This window comes from Dioscorea cayenensis, unplaced genomic scaffold (assembly GCF_009730915.1).
Source record: "Dioscorea cayenensis subsp. rotundata cultivar TDr96_F1 unplaced genomic scaffold, TDr96_F1_v2_PseudoChromosome.rev07_lg8_w22 25.fasta BLBR01002084.1, whole genome shotgun sequence".
Lineage (NCBI taxonomy): Eukaryota > Viridiplantae > Streptophyta > Magnoliopsida > Dioscoreales > Dioscoreaceae > Dioscorea > Dioscorea cayenensis.
The window spans coordinates 7,777-22,974 of NW_024088475.1; the positions used below are offsets into that span (position 1 = coordinate 7,777).

General features: G+C 35.5%; 2 protein-coding genes and 1 pseudogene across 3 annotated transcripts; 2 read left to right on the forward strand and 1 right to left on the reverse strand.

Annotated features, from left to right (window-relative positions):
- Positions 1-2,090: 2,090 nt before the first annotated feature.
- Positions 2,091-7,041, reverse strand: LOC120257406 (cyclase-like protein 3). Of its 2 annotated transcripts, XR_005535670.1 has the most exons (7): positions 6,601-7,041; positions 5,423-5,467; positions 4,554-4,626; positions 3,942-4,039; positions 3,681-3,759; positions 3,213-3,283; positions 2,451-2,467 (listed from the first exon to the last, which is right to left on the reverse strand). XR_005535670.1 is itself a non-coding variant. In XM_039264881.1 (6 exons), the coding sequence occupies exons 1-6, from the start codon at positions 7,010-7,012 to the stop codon at positions 2,342-2,344; spliced, it is 825 nt and encodes a 274-aa protein (XP_039120815.1). In that variant the 5' UTR covers positions 7,013-7,041; the 3' UTR covers positions 2,091-2,341. The 2 variants fall into 2 exon arrangements, 1 of the variants encoding a protein (XP_039120815.1); XM_039264881.1 differs by lacking the exon at positions 3,681-3,759 and having other exon boundaries at positions 2,091-2,467.
- Positions 7,042-10,339: 3,298 nt separating this feature from the next.
- Positions 10,340-10,951, forward strand: LOC120257407. The gene has a single exon (XM_039264882.1). It carries the CDS (start codon positions 10,340-10,342, stop codon positions 10,949-10,951), a length of 612 nt encoding a protein of 203 aa, XP_039120816.1.
- Positions 10,952-14,441: 3,490 nt separating this feature from the next.
- Positions 14,442-14,985, forward strand: LOC120257408 (annotated as a pseudogene).
- Positions 14,986-15,198: the final 213 nt, after the last annotated feature.

Below are 15,198 nucleotides of genomic sequence, written 5' to 3' on the forward strand. Positions count from 1 at the left end.
CTTGCTTGGAGCTTGTCCTTCACCAATTTTGCCATACCTACAGCGTCATGCTAGGTTTCAGCAAATATAACTCTCTTTGTATATCATCGCGGAGACCTGATAAAAAGCAATTTAAGAGGCTCTGTTGGCTCAAACCAGTGACTCTTGTAGAGAGACACTCAAAGTCTTGCAGATACGCAGTGAGGATGAAGGATTATTTAAGTTTGAAGAGGGACGCTTCATGATTAACAAAGGAAGATGGACCAAAATGAAGCTCGATTTTGCGAACAAAATCATTCCAATCTGTGAGTTGATTTGTGGAATTGAGCTATTGAAACCACTGAAGAGCTGGTCCTGCCATATAGAACGCCGCAATCGCGAGGTATTGATCATTTGGGATCTGGTGAAAAGTAAAAAAGTGGTTGATTTGGAACAACCATCCCAGAACATTCTCACTAGAGAAGAACGAAACCTCGATCGTCGGTAACCTCGTTGCCAGCATGCTCGTCGGTGACCACACTGATGCTAGAATGAGTTGTGAGAATGGTTGAAGGGAAGTACCTGAGCTGTGAGTTGGGAGTGGAAATAGGGGCGGTTGTGTAGTAGGTGGAGTTGCCTGCTTGTCGATCAATTGTAGCTTAAGCATCATCTCTGCCATGACCGTTTGCTGAGCAGCCAGGGAATTGCAGAGGATGTCAACGGATTCCTCATGGTTCCTTTTCATGGTTTAAAACGAATCTGAGTGTTGTTGTGCCGTTGAACAGAGGGACTCAAGCTTGGGGGAAAGCAGAGTCGAAACGGGAGGGATGCTCCACCATCGATGCTAGTTGTTCTTCCATAGTTCTTGTCCTGGTCTTCATGCCATCCGCCATAGTTGGCTCTCACTGAAAGCACCAAATTGATGCCAGGTCTGGTTGTGAATTGAGAGAATTTCATAGAGGAAGGAAGTATGGGGCTCATAAGAGGAAGAAGAAGAAGGAGAAAAGAAAAAGATAGGGAATTTCCAGGCCAAAGATGCCCTTTTCCTTTCCTTTTCCATTCAGTTATATAGCAATTCCCTGAGAATCATTACATTCTGTAACAGAATTGTGAACCCTAGCATTTCATCAAATACCTCCTATTGTAACAACCTTGTAATGACTACAAATACTAGAATTTACAATTCATTCATTAAGATTCTATTAATTGGTATTAACTGCTCCCATAACAAAGTCATTAAACTTGGTGATGTGTCTCCCTTGATTCCTCCTTGAACTTCTCCTTGGCATAGTCCCAACCTGACTATTCCTTCTGCTGCTCCATGTAACATTTACTTTTTAGAATATATTAAGGGTAAAAAGCTTTATGCTCATTGGTTGCTGAACTATTCAAACAAGTCCACTCTCTTTTTCTCTTGGTTGACCAACAACACCTTGTTTTCTCTCCACTTCTCTTCTGATGTCAGGTGTCACCGGCGGTCAGATCCTTAACAAGACGATGCTTGCAAAGATTCGGTGACAAGCGGGCTTCGACCCAATGATCCAAATGAAACAACGTCGTTGGGCGTGCATGGCGTGCGTGGAAATTTTGGATGTATGGCCAAACCTGTCAAGCATCCATTCGTTGAGGAGTTAGAACTTTCCATGTAAGCCAATCAAGCTTTGACGTGTGGAGGAAAAATCTCATGGATTGCACGGAGAAGTCTCTCAACCTGCTGACAAAGCATGTGGGCAAAAGGTTGATTTATCTCCTCTTATAGAGGAAAATCATGAGTTTAAAGGGCTTGATCTTAATGTTTTATTAAACCAGCAAAACAATTCCTTGTTTTCACAAAAGAACAAGCATGTAGACGTGGAAGCTACAGTGTATTACATTCAAAAGGCCCACTTCCAACATCTGAATTGGGCCAAGCCGTTGTATCTTCATGCTCAATTATTTCAGAATATGCTGGGCAAATGATCACTGATAACTGTGTAACGATTACGTTAAGAGAAGCGAAGGCCAAAGAAACCCTCGACTAGGTGGAACGAGGACCAGGCTATGTGGCCCGTTGGGGTATGTTTGTACCTTTTATTTTTTTAACGATTTCGTGGTTTATTCACTTTTTTTCAGACATAAATAAAAAGTTTTTAATTTCATAACAATGGTTTTAACACATACAACAGATATACTTATGTTACACAAAGAAAATGAAAAGGATACAAATGTTTTTACTAGTCATGATACGTAAAGAGAAACTTATGGTACAACAAAGAACATGTAAAAGATTTTTAAGGCAGATTTCACTGGACCAGCAATTTGCTCAAAGTTTTCATCTTTAGCTAAGATTTCCATTTAATAAGAAACCATCTGATGGGCGAAAAATCGGCATTGATCGAGAATTTTAATTGATAAGAATGCATCTGATGGGTGAGCCCTCGGCACTAAGCAATCGTAGAGGTAAGCAGTGTAAAGAGTAGATCCCTACTTCGACATTATCTAGTTTTAAAGCTTCCACAAGGATGATGTCCTGAAGGAAAGGTGAACAATTTGTTAAGTGATTGTAAATGAACTTGTGAACAAATTGAGTGCGGAGTTGATAAATTTGAGTAGAGTTTGCAAAGACAAGGTATATCAAAATGAATCTTACAATAATTTATTGTACTTGTTGTGGCAAAAAGAAACTATATTGTGAATGATTATACAAAGCATTGATATAGTTCTTGCTATTGGATAGGAACATAGGTGTTACATTCGGTAGCAAAATTCAGAATTTCAGATCATGGAAAGTTTGTCATATTTGAAAGTCCACAATCAGTCCCTAAACTCTATTTACATGTTCATTTTAATACTAAAAAGCAAAATTCACTTAGGTCTCTGAAATACACAAAGATTTTCACTTTGGTTCTTTCATCTCACATTGTTCATAGCTTAGCAGTGTCCCTATGATGAATTATTTTAGTTTCTAATTCAGTTGTGGTGTCACATGAGGAACAAAAAGAACATATTTGTGTTGTTCAAGGATAAAAGTGAACATGTTAATGTAGTTCAGGGACTAAAGTGAATATTTTCATGTGATTTATGACCAATTCATGAATTCTAGGATGGCAACATTATGGTAAAGTTCAAGAACCAATTGTGAACTCTCACCTTTAGCATGTGCTTACCAAGAATATTTTAGCAAAATTTTCAGTAACTTCAAATAAAATTTAAAGTAACTTAAAAATTTTATCAACAACAAACAAAATTGCATCAAGAAAGAGAGAATAGTGTACCTTGCTTTTGAGAAAAACTAGATGAGCAGGCTTCAAATCATCATATGTTGCAACGGACAGATAGTCAAGCCCTACAAACCACAGAAGAAGAAGTTATAAGTTATCAGCATAAATAATTATGCAGTTGGAAACAACTGTGCCATTCATTGGAATGGAATGTGAAATTGAATTGCAGTTTTTATAGATATTATCGAACCTGATATTTAGCCATATGTGGTATTACATGAGTATAAACTATGAACTATAAAGACCAAGAACCCTAAATTTTGATTCAGAACTTTTTGGTATTGTCACACGGTAAACCAGTTCCACAGTTGAATTTTGATTAATTCCACAAATTAGTTGTTCCACTCTATGCTTAAATGCCAGAGATTAAGGCATAATTTGTCAGATTTATTGCTGGGTTTGCACATTTAAAAAAAATTACACATCTCTTGGCTGAAAAGAAAATGCATTATAATTACTTACATTAGGTATTAGAATCTTGTAAAGGGCCAGTAGACTTTATTTTTGGAAAAAATTTAGGCTATCATCTTCTCATGCTCATCTGTAAAAACGCATAAACCTATCATATATTTATTTCTATGCATAAATCTATCAAAATATGCAAGTATAACAGAGAGAAGGTTTATGATACATGATAAAGCTAATGCCATTTGTAGTTTCATTAAACTGTCATATTCTATCTGATAGTGAGTTAGTACTGAATAAGTAAAAATTTGAACCCACCAACAAGTTTAATATCAGTGTTATCTACCAGCCATTGTGCACCATCCGTCATGAACCCCACATAGGTGGAATCAAACTCCTTTTTCCACATGAGTTTCCTAAGACATGTTAAACACAATATAATAAGATGCTAGGCATTTTGTACAAAGTATTCAAGTACAGGGTACTTGATATAGTTCAGAACCATCACATAAAAGCACTAAGTTGATTTAATTGTTTTGCTTATCACTTAAAACCTTCTACTTAAACCCAATTATGCAGCACTATAAAACGTAAAGAGATCTAGACGCAATGCTTGTTTTGACGTCAAAATATTCTAGTGAAGAGTTAAGTGTTGTATTGGTAACTAGGGACCAATAACTTAAAATACTATTCAACAATGTCCATGTATTAGGAATTGTGTTAATCAAATTCAAAGTAATAATATCTTAATAATGATGTAATACAAACCATCAAGAGGTCATTTGACATGTTCAGTACGTGCACCAAACACATGAATATATTTGCTGCCATGTGGAGTAAAAGAAAATCTAATCTATTTCATAGTTGTATTTCAAACATTTTTCGTAAATTGCAGATTAAAAAATAGTTCTGTCGGCAGTCAGCACAGACCTGTCAGTGTTTAATGTTCTGAAAAGAACACGACGTACACCTCTTGGGATATGAAGAGATTCCATCACCTCAGCTGTCGAATGAAATTTTGCGTTAGTAAAGTCAAATGCCACAAATTATACTTTAAATCAAGCAAGCATCAGCAAGACAATTCAAAAAGATCAAGCAAGACAAATTATATTAAATGATCTCTATGTACAATTTGCACGGGAATGGAAGTTTGGCATATCAGCAGGGTAGTCCTGCTTATTGGTATGCACCAGGCAAATGCCCCATGTCGAATGGCATAACACATAAATAAATGAAGGCTGAGCATGGATACAAATTCAATGGCATGAGATATTCGCATTTAACACTACAAATTAACACTTGAATGAATTTATGTTTTCAAAAGAAAAGTATTCAGTGATTTCACAAACTTGAGGCAAGTTGTTAAGTGATTTTGTTGAAGCAATGACATGTAGCACAGCTTTCAGAAGAGCTGTACCTAAAATTCATCAAGCTCATGAATATTGCAAACTTCATCACCCACGCAACTAAAACCTCTAACATGCCAATTCCATCAAACAAGCTACACAAAGGAGATGTAGATTCCACTTGATAGAACCCAAGTTGAGAACAAAGTAAAGACAAAGAAGCTACATATCAAGCTTGTTTTATTAATTCCATTCAAATAAGAGGTCAACTAGTATGTTATCATAATATGTGGTATGGAGTATACTAACATCAGAACAAAATTCTGTATCATCCATTTTCTAAGAAGAATATGTTGAGCTAAAGAAAATCATGCAGCAAGCGTTCTGTATGCAATTAAAATTAAGATTATGCAAACATTAAATTCCAATATAGGCCTGAGCGGTAGCTGTTACCAGTTATGTTCTTGTCCCTAGGAACATCCACTACCAATGCAGGACCTGTGAACATCACCAGTCAATATTTGAAATCTATCAGTATAAGGAAAAAAAATTTGATACTCATCATTCAGAAAAGCTAACATAATAGACAAAAAAAATTCGGTTGCAAGATAATAGCATCTAATTATCAATAACAAAGCAAACTATGTATTAACTATTAAATTGATCATGTACAAATGCTGGTGCAAAAAATGCCCAAAGCCAGCTGAATACGCACCATATTCATTTTCTTAACTAAGGATTTGTTTCATGCTGGTATTACGTTGACTAAAGTAAAATGGAACAATTTACAGCCAACTATTACAGCCACAAAGTTGAGTCAAATAACGTAATGACCAAGCATCACTCCCAGTGAAGAAATCCAGTTTTATAATTAGCTTCGGCCAGTGCCAATTTGCGTCAAATGACAATTAGTATGTCATCACCCGGATATTTCAATTGTTCATAAAGAATAGGCATAACAGGAAATAGTCCTGTAACAAGCTCAGATTTTCTTGTTTAATCTATTGTTATGGATGCAAGAAGTTGCGAATCAATAACTGAGTATTTTAATGAGGAATTAATGAAGCATCAAGCCACCTTACGCCACTCCAAATTAAAAGTTAACATTTTTTAGCAAATGGATTAATTAGTATCTAAGCATGCAACTACCTGATAAATGATACATAGTGTTGTCAGAAGGGGATGAAGTTTCACTAATGCTCTTGATTCAGCATAGTAATTTCCATCAAAGTCAAAAAATATTTTTTGAGTATTCAATAAATCTCAACAACCACGCATCAAGATAAGCACAATAGGAAAAGCACCACAGAAAAACAATCTTAAAATAAAAGCAGATCAGAGCAAAAAGTGCTAGGAAACACACAGCAACATCGATGGAGACAGGTTAAAAAAATTATTTAAAAACAATGGCTCTGAGTATGCCAAGAAGAATGAGCAAGAAAATGAAGCACCAAACCAACTTAACCAACTTTCAAATAAAAAGCCATCATTTTTAGCATATCCATCAATAAAAACGCAAACTTTAACCTGCTATACTTAAATCTTTCAGTCAATAAACTCAAAAAGCGAAACCTCAGTGCTCAAGAATAAGATCAAACAGCAAATAGGCACAAGACACAAAGGAAACATACCATTAAGAATGACGAGATCAAGGGTATCAACATCGAATCCAGCCTCAAAATAGTGCTGATAAAAATGGCCAGGAGCATCGACATGGGTGCCAGTGTGGGTAAGGAACTTCATCTCAGAGATATTGGCGAATGATCCGTTCTTCATGGACTCTCGGAGCCAGAGGAACTGGCCAATACCATCATCGGACTCAAATGCAGGCATATCCTCGTGGTAAACATGGGTGATGTCGAGAATCCTCCTGCCATCGTACTCCTCCCTGCGAATCGGCACGAGATCGGCGTCGGCGAAGGTGGGGCAAGAGGTCGCCAGGGAGTCATAGGAAGGGTGAGCCGAGGAAGCGGCGGAGGAGACGGTGGTTATGGTGGCAATGGCGGCGAGGAGGAGGAGGATGGGATTGGGAGCGGCCGCCATTGTTAAGAGCTTTGTAGTGATACGAGAAAGTGAAAAGAATCGCGAATTATTTGAAGACTGTGAGAAGTTGACAAAAGAAAAAAACGTGAATTCCATGATGTGATCCTGACCGTTCATTTTATTATACCATCTAGTTAAATTTAGGAATGCCTTATAATATATTATTATTATTGTCTATATAGTTATTTTATTTATCAAAATGACACTAAAACTATTAAATCAATACTCCATCAATATATTAGTGCTAATTGAACTCATGATAGAATTGAGCAAAATCGATTATGTAGTTTTTGGATAACCAAAATCAAGTATTTCGGTAATGCGATACCTTTCCTATGGTCACTCACAGTCAAAGAATTTCGGCAATGAGGTCTTCAGTTTCTCTACCCTTGAATCAAATCAAAGTGGAGAAGAAGAAGCAATGTACTTCTCATAATTTAAATTTGGCTTAAGATGATAGTCATGATAGGACAAAAGCCATAATTTTTGTCGGAATACAACATTTTGAATAGGTTACAACAAGCATCTATACATAGTAATTAAAAAAAAAAAAAATCAAATATCTTATCAAGATAGTGATTCTCTATCTTGTGTAATAATCCCACCAACCATTCAAATGGTGGGGGTCCATACATAGTTGTTTTAATGAAAACTTCTATTCGCATTTATATTTTTGAAAGCCAAATAAATAAGTTACTGAATTATAATGGGATATACATTTTAAAAATAATAAGAATACGTTCAAAAACTGATCGGGGCCCTGGTTTTCATTTTGTTCTGATCTGAATCTGATCCGGTTTTTTGTATCGAGTGCCCAAAAAATAATTTTGTAAGCATTTTGGTTTTTTTTCCCAAATAGTTTGGACTATATAGTGCTAAAGTGTTCTAACTCAAACCAAAAATCCACAATTAATAAAAAGCAAAATCACAGGAAAATTTAGCAGTAGTTCACAATTAATAAAGAGCCAAATTACAGGATCCCCTAATTTATTATAGGGGTATAGGACTAGTAGAAGAAAAACACCCCATAATAGAACTAAAGACAGATGAAACGGATCTGTTTAGAATAATTTCCTTTGTTGTCATGAAGGCAGACCTGCAACAATAATTTATAAATTAATGATATATTTTGATATTAGGTTACCCATATTTGTTTACTTAAAAATGATATTTGTTCTAATCTTTTAAGAACACTTGCAAGTTATTTAAATGCTCTTATGATAAAGAAATTATATTAATTCTATTTGGTAGGTTTTCGTTTTTTAATGATATTTCATTGATCCTGTGAGGTTGGCATGCAGCAACTATTAATATAGTAAAAAAAGTGCTTTATTAATATTAAAATAAAAGTAGAAACTAATTATTATATGCATGTTTAGAAGGAATTAATAATTATGAAAAATCATTTATTTCCTACGTTATTGAGACATTGCACCTTGATTTTTTTCATAATTTTTAAATTTTTAAATAATATAATATGAGCTTTTGTTAAGATGGGATCATCAATCAGAAGATTAACATAATAAATTAATACTATATTATATTATTATTCATTAATTACTCCCTCTGGTTATTATTATATTATTAATGTCACTTGTTACTAAATCATAACATTTTATGTGTTCGATTTATTTAGATTTCACCATCTATTTTATTTAAAATTTCAAGTGCAAGTAATTATATTGGCCAATGTATTTTTTTGCATAAATTACCATAGTGGCTAATTTATACTATGTCTAATGTAAATAATTTTTTTTTAACAAAAACTACAAGTACTGTCGCTCCACAAAAGTCAAATAAACAAACATGGATGATAGTCCATCAATTACAACGGTTTCATAAATTCTCTGAGATTTATCATGTAAAACAGATTAACACATGGAATAATAATAACTATTATGTGCACTAAAATAATATATCAAGGACTATAATTTCATAATAATAAATTTTTTCTAGTGTACATCTCGGAAAATAGTGGGAAATATGACTCATCCTAGAAAAACAAATAAATAATAAGTAACGAATACTATGCAATATTATATAATATTCTTATAATGTTGTCTAGTGCTACTGCAATATTGATGATGGAGATAGTCAACCCATTGGCTCCCTACTCACACCCTCATTTTCAGCCTTAGTACTTTAAATATAAAATTGGCCCCCTCTCACCCCCTCATGCTTTCCAGTTTTATGTAGTTTAAATAATAAAATTGAGTCCCCATCACACCCTGACTTTCCGGGGGCTATGTAGTTTAAATAATAAAAATGAGGGGCTTGATGCAAAGATAATTTTATTATGCATGAAGTGCAAGTGATTATTACGAAATTATGACATATTTTATTCCTACGGAATGGGTGTTTTGGGTAACAAAATAAAAATATTACAAAATTATTACATATTTTTTTCTTATATAATGAGTGTTTGTTTTTGCATAATAAATAATTATTACATAATAAATATAACCATTGGATTATAACTCGTTGGTAATTAAACTTTGAAAAAAATAGCCGTTGTAAATATAGCCGTTGTAAATATAGTCGTTATAATTATAGCCGTTATAATTATATCCGTTATCATTTTTTTCCCTATTTATACACAACATGATTCCTTTGCATTATGCACATAAGCGATCGGTGTTGTAACCATTGTTTCACCATGGATTCCTTACATCTTTGGAGGAAAAAGAAATGAAGAAGATGATCTACTCATGCTCAACAATTGGTCAAGAGAATGTCCAAAGACCTTGCGAAATGTAGAACATCACACATCCATTCTTACAGGTGATGCATATGTACAAGAAATTCTTCAAGGTCATGAGGAACGTTGCAAAAGAGAATTTCGTATGGAGCCTTATATATTTCAAGCACTGGTTGATCGTCTAAGAGAAAAATCCCTCCTCTGCAACTCAAAAGCGGACAACGATCGAGGAGCAACTAGCAATGTTCATGTATACTCTAGCTCATAATGCTAGTAACCGTGATGTGCAAGAGCGATTTCAACATTCTGCGAAACGGTTAGTCGATATTTTTAGTAAAAGTACTTAAAAGTCATTACTCGACTTGCTCGTGAATATATAGAACCTCCATCAACACTGACATCACCGGTTATTCAGAATACCCGAAAATTTTTCCCATATTTCAAGGTAGGCAAATCTATATATTATGAAGTTTATTGTGAACTTTTTTCCGTCTTTATAAATGTTTATATGTTTGTTTATTTTTTAGGATTGTGTTGGTGCTATTGATGGAACACATATTCCAATCACGATTTCTTTGGATAAGCAAGATCCTTACAGAAACAGGAAGCAAACGTTATCACAGAATGTTATGGTTGCATGTGATTTTGATCTTCGTTTTGTATATGTACGAGCTGGTTGGGAAGGTTCTGCTTCCGACGCTAGGATTCTCCAACGTTCGATTGAACAAGGTTTTGAAGTCCCACGGGGTAAATATTATCTAGTAGACGCAGGATATGCTAATACCCCGAATTTTATTGCTCCATATAGAGGTGTCCGTTACCATTTGCAGGAGCAAGGTCGAGCGCAAACTAGACCGAGCAATTATAAAGAACTATTTAATTTGCGACATGCGTCATTACGGAATCATGTTGAACGCATTATCGGCATTTTGAAGATGAGGTTCCCAATCCTTAAAGTAGCAACTTTCCACCCAATAGACTCTCAAACTGATATAGTGGTTGCTGCTTGTATGTTGCATAACTTCATCCGTATACATAATGGTACAGATGTTGTTGAGGATTTCGATAATGAAGCCGAAGAAACAATTGTTCCTAATGGAGATGAGTCATACGGAGAGGATGTTGACACCATGAACTTTGAGCGAACTGCAGGTGCTCGTAAAAGAGATGAAATAGCAATGCAAATGTGGAATGATTATTGTAGCTACCGCGAGCTTGATCATAGGTGTGGTTTTTCATAAAAATTGTTTATTATCTATTGTATCAGCAAAGCACTTTTAGATGAATGAATCTTGTGTCTTGTTCGAAACCATTGCCTATAATGAAATAGCATTATAGAGTATATTACAAGACAAAAGGATACTTATTAACAAATTCACGCAAAACAAAAACCTACAATCAATATTACACATAATGAAAAGATCTCCATAACAACTTTCACAAGTTCAAGATTACAAGTTCATAATCAAAACAAGTTCATGGGAAAAAAATTGTGCTTATGAAAACATTCAAGTTCAGGATAACAAGTTCATAATCATCTTCTACTCAATTTTAGAGAACATCATTTTGAGCCATGGCACTTTATGATCTTCTTGAAGACATAAGAAGAGTTCACGATAACTCTTATCTTTAATGAAAATTTGGGTAGCTTTGAACATTTCTTCTTCAGTGAAAATGCCACTCATTTCATTAAACACCTTCATGCAATCTTCTATTGTGTGTTTTTCCACTACTTGAGTGCCCTTGAGAACTTCAAGATATTCTTTGTTCTCGCGCTCTCGAAATGCAATGTATTTATCCATATTGAATGATGTTTCTTGCGGCTTTTTCCCTTTTCGTTCCCTTTTTCTTCTGTGTCCATCTTGATCTCTTAGTCCCCGTAGAATTTCATTGCTTGAACTTTGAGTGTGAGGATTCCGTGGTTGAGAACTAGGCGGTTCCACTTGCATGATATCATCATCCCCGGCCTCGTGTGCGGTGATTGTTGCCTTGAATCGTTTGGAGTAAAGACACTTGGAGTTGGGGTGTGCAATCGGTGATTGGGAGATATCTTCATAATCTTCTATACCACGAGATCGTTTGCCTTCAAAGATACCTCCCTACATTTTACACATATAAGTTGTTAGTGAAGTACAAGTTTATAAATGTAAAAATATTAAAAAAATATATGCTTACCCTCATAAACCTCCCGCAATGCCATAAAATATGGAAACGGTCTAGTATGCCACTTCCTTGCATCTCTATTCCTCCTGTTTGATTTTTTCAAATCGGATGGTTGTAATTAATGAAACAAGTCATTATGTATGTACATACCTCTAGTAGTGGTGCCCGGACATCATCGGGGAGCGGACACAATATGTCTTTCATAATCCCATCCGAACCCACTTAATTCAGAAAACCCTTTTAGAAGCTTGTATGTTTTTTTCAAGTCTTGCTCTAATGCTTTGACTTGGCTTGTGGTGATGCTTGGATTGGAAAACTTGGTTATCATGTCACGCATCGATCTTGTTCCATGCCTCTTTTGTCCATCCATTTTTGTGAACGAGTACGCAGGGAGTATTATACTCACACAATAACTTTACTAGGTAAGCCTTGTGCATTTTCATTCCACTTTGCCCTAGCTTCATGTCTTCCTTCACTTGCCACACCTTCACTTGCCATACCTTCACTTGCCATAAGCACTGTAAAATATAATGGTTCATACTCAGATTTTTTGGTAGAAACCGTCACACATATAATTGAATTTGTATTACATTTTGGGAAGAATTTGGGTGGTCCATGTATGTTAGCAGTAAATGAAATATATTTTTGAAAATTACAAAACTGCTATTTAAAAAAACGAAAAAGAAAAAAAGAAAAAAATTTAAGGGAAGCAACATATATGTAACAGGATATATGTGTGTGTGTATATTGGCTTTTAACTACCAGATATCTTTAGTGTATGTACCCTTTTGAATTTATACTTTCAAAAGGGTTAGGGTTTGGGATGAGGATGGAGGAGAGGGACGTCGCCAGAAATCTTTAGTGTATGTACCCTTTTGAATTTATACTTTCATTAAAAATAAAAATAACAATAAAAAATTACCTATCAAAAAAACAAGCTCGCCTAATTTTTTTCCCGGACTCTACACTTGGTGACCTGATGGGTCAACTTCGGGTCCCAAACTTCTCGTTGATTTAGTAAAAACACAGGCATTTAACATGCACAGATAACTATTAGTTAATTAAACAAGTAACAGGTGCAATTCATATTTCTGAGTTTTTGTTATACACTAACAATACAAGAATTAAACAAAACCACACAAATGAATTTGATCCAAAGTGCACACCATCAACAGCGATTTTTGAATTTCCAAGGATATATTGAGAATATATAAAAATTTGTGTCGTTAAGTTTATGTTCACAATAGAACAAATTGTCAACTTGTCCCACACCATCACCTTCACTTCAAGATTCTTTAATTTATAAGTTCTACTGTTAATTAAATTGAATAATAACAATAACCATATTCCATAATATTCAAACTCTAATTTGCAACTAGTCTATATCCAATCAAGTTAATTAAATTTATATACTCATCCATAGAACCCCAAAATATCACTTGGTTGTTGGAAATGACACACAAAGCAATGGAAATTAGATATCAAAGGTTCAATGATATCTTTTGAAGAAGTATAGCATTAACTTACTAATAACAGAATTTGTTGAAACTTTTTGCAATAATGGTCAAGAAATAGCAGTTTTTGAAATCGGCAAATGCAAAACAGTCATAAAATTTCAACTAAAGAGATCAACGACCCGAGACAAAATTAGTTCAAAGACACTTCACTCCAAGTAGGGTCCCTTGTTGAGCAAAGCAATAAAACATGCATTCTCTAGGCTACAAATTCTTAAATGGCTCTCACATACAGAAAATGAAGGTGATAGAATTCACTTCCTGTCTCAGAAAAAATTATTTTATTTTACTGTTTTTGCAATAAAAGCCTTGTGGGCATTTATTTTTTAAATTAGGTTCATACACAAAGCAACATTATGACAGATCTCTGTTCGTTGACTCCCAAATCTCAGAGGAAATTCACAGATCTAGGGTTTCATATAACCAAAAACATCATTTGTTTTCAAACAAGGAAAAAAATCAGCAATTAATACAAGAAACTAGTTTTTTTTAATTTATTAATGATAAATATAACCATACTTTGGGCACACAAATTCCCATCTTATATACTCTCTTTAAAGACTTAAAAGTAATACAAAATTAAATTTATATATACATGGTTGTCAGAAACTAAGATTCACACTCGTATTGCAAGCATCTGGCATCTGTTGAAAACACTCAATAGTTCTATTTCTTGATAGGCATAGAAAACAAATGCAGGTCAAAGATAGAATGTCACCCTCACAAGGTGGAATCCATCAATTCAATACATGAATAATCAGGCAACCTACCCATTCTTCTTTCAAATGCAATGTGCACAGGAAGAATATTACAACAACCAGAATCAACTATATAGAAACCATTATAGAAGAGAAAACAGATTAGACTTTTAAAATTATATAGATGAGATGGCACACAAGACAATGGCAACAGAAATAAAATAGACAAACCTGATGAACTCTTTCTTGATATGCTTGATGATAGATGGAGGACATACCAAGTTCCAAGAGGCAGCGCGAGGACTCCGAGGAGTCGCCGGAAGTGAAACGAGTCGTGTGATGACCTCTTTCTTGATATGCTTGATGATGATGTCGACGCCCGGCGATAGGGATCCGAGTGCATGGGATTTGGCCTCTGTGATGAAGAGTTTAGAGGAGGAAATCGGGTTGCCGGCGCTAGCGCCGGCAGTGGAGGAAGCGCAGCCGGATCTTGGGTTTCTTCTTGGGGCGTCGGATGATGAGTTAGGGTTGCCGCCGGCGCCGGTTTCGTCGGAGGAGGATGGAGAGGATGTGGATGTGGTTACTGGTGGTTTGGAGGCGGAGGGTGGTGGTTATGGAGACCAGATCTGGGTGTTTGATGATGAGATCTTTGATGGAGGGTTAGGGTTTGGGATGAGGATGGAGGAGAGGGACGTCGCCGGAGTCGGTGCCCTAGATCAAACCTTGTTTTATGGCTTCAGGCGTCGGCGTTGCCGCTCATCAGCCGGTGACACGCCTGTCGGAGGTGGGATGGTGCTTTGGGTGTTCCACTCCGGCAACGGCTTCAATCTTCAGGCGTGGCAGTCGGCAACGCAGCAAATTGAGGCTTTTGATCTTCGTTTTTGAGAAGAAAGGAGCTCGTGCGAAGGAGAGAGGGCGGATGAGAGGGGTCACGACTTTCATAAGAAAAAAATATTCCAGTTCCACTGGAATATTTTTTTCTGGCAGAATCCCAACATTATATCATATTTTTGGGGTGTAAATTAAGCACCCAAACGACCATTATGCCATAAATCCATGAAAATATTTTTTTCTGCCATAATGTACTGGATTATGTAGGATTTTTGGCCTACC

What these genes read in the sequence shown, in the direction of transcription:
- LOC120257406 (XM_039264881.1), bottom strand. Translation starts at nt 7,012, where the DNA reads ATGGCGGCCGCTCCCAATCCCATCCTCCTCCTCCTCGCCGCCATTGCC. An exon ending in TGATCTCGTCATTCTTAATG is followed by an intron (nt 5,468 to 6,600) that starts GTATGTTTCCTT and finishes TGATGTTCACAG; the next exon opens with GTCCTGCATTGGTAGTGGAT. An exon ending in AGAACATTAAACACTGACAG is followed by an intron (nt 4,040 to 4,553) that starts GTCTGTGCTGAC and finishes AACATGTCTTAG; the next exon opens with GAAACTCATGTGGAAAAAGG.
- LOC120257407 (XM_039264882.1), top strand. Translation starts at nt 10,340, where the DNA reads ATGGTTGCATGTGATTTTGATCTTCGTTTTGTATATGTACGAGCTGGT.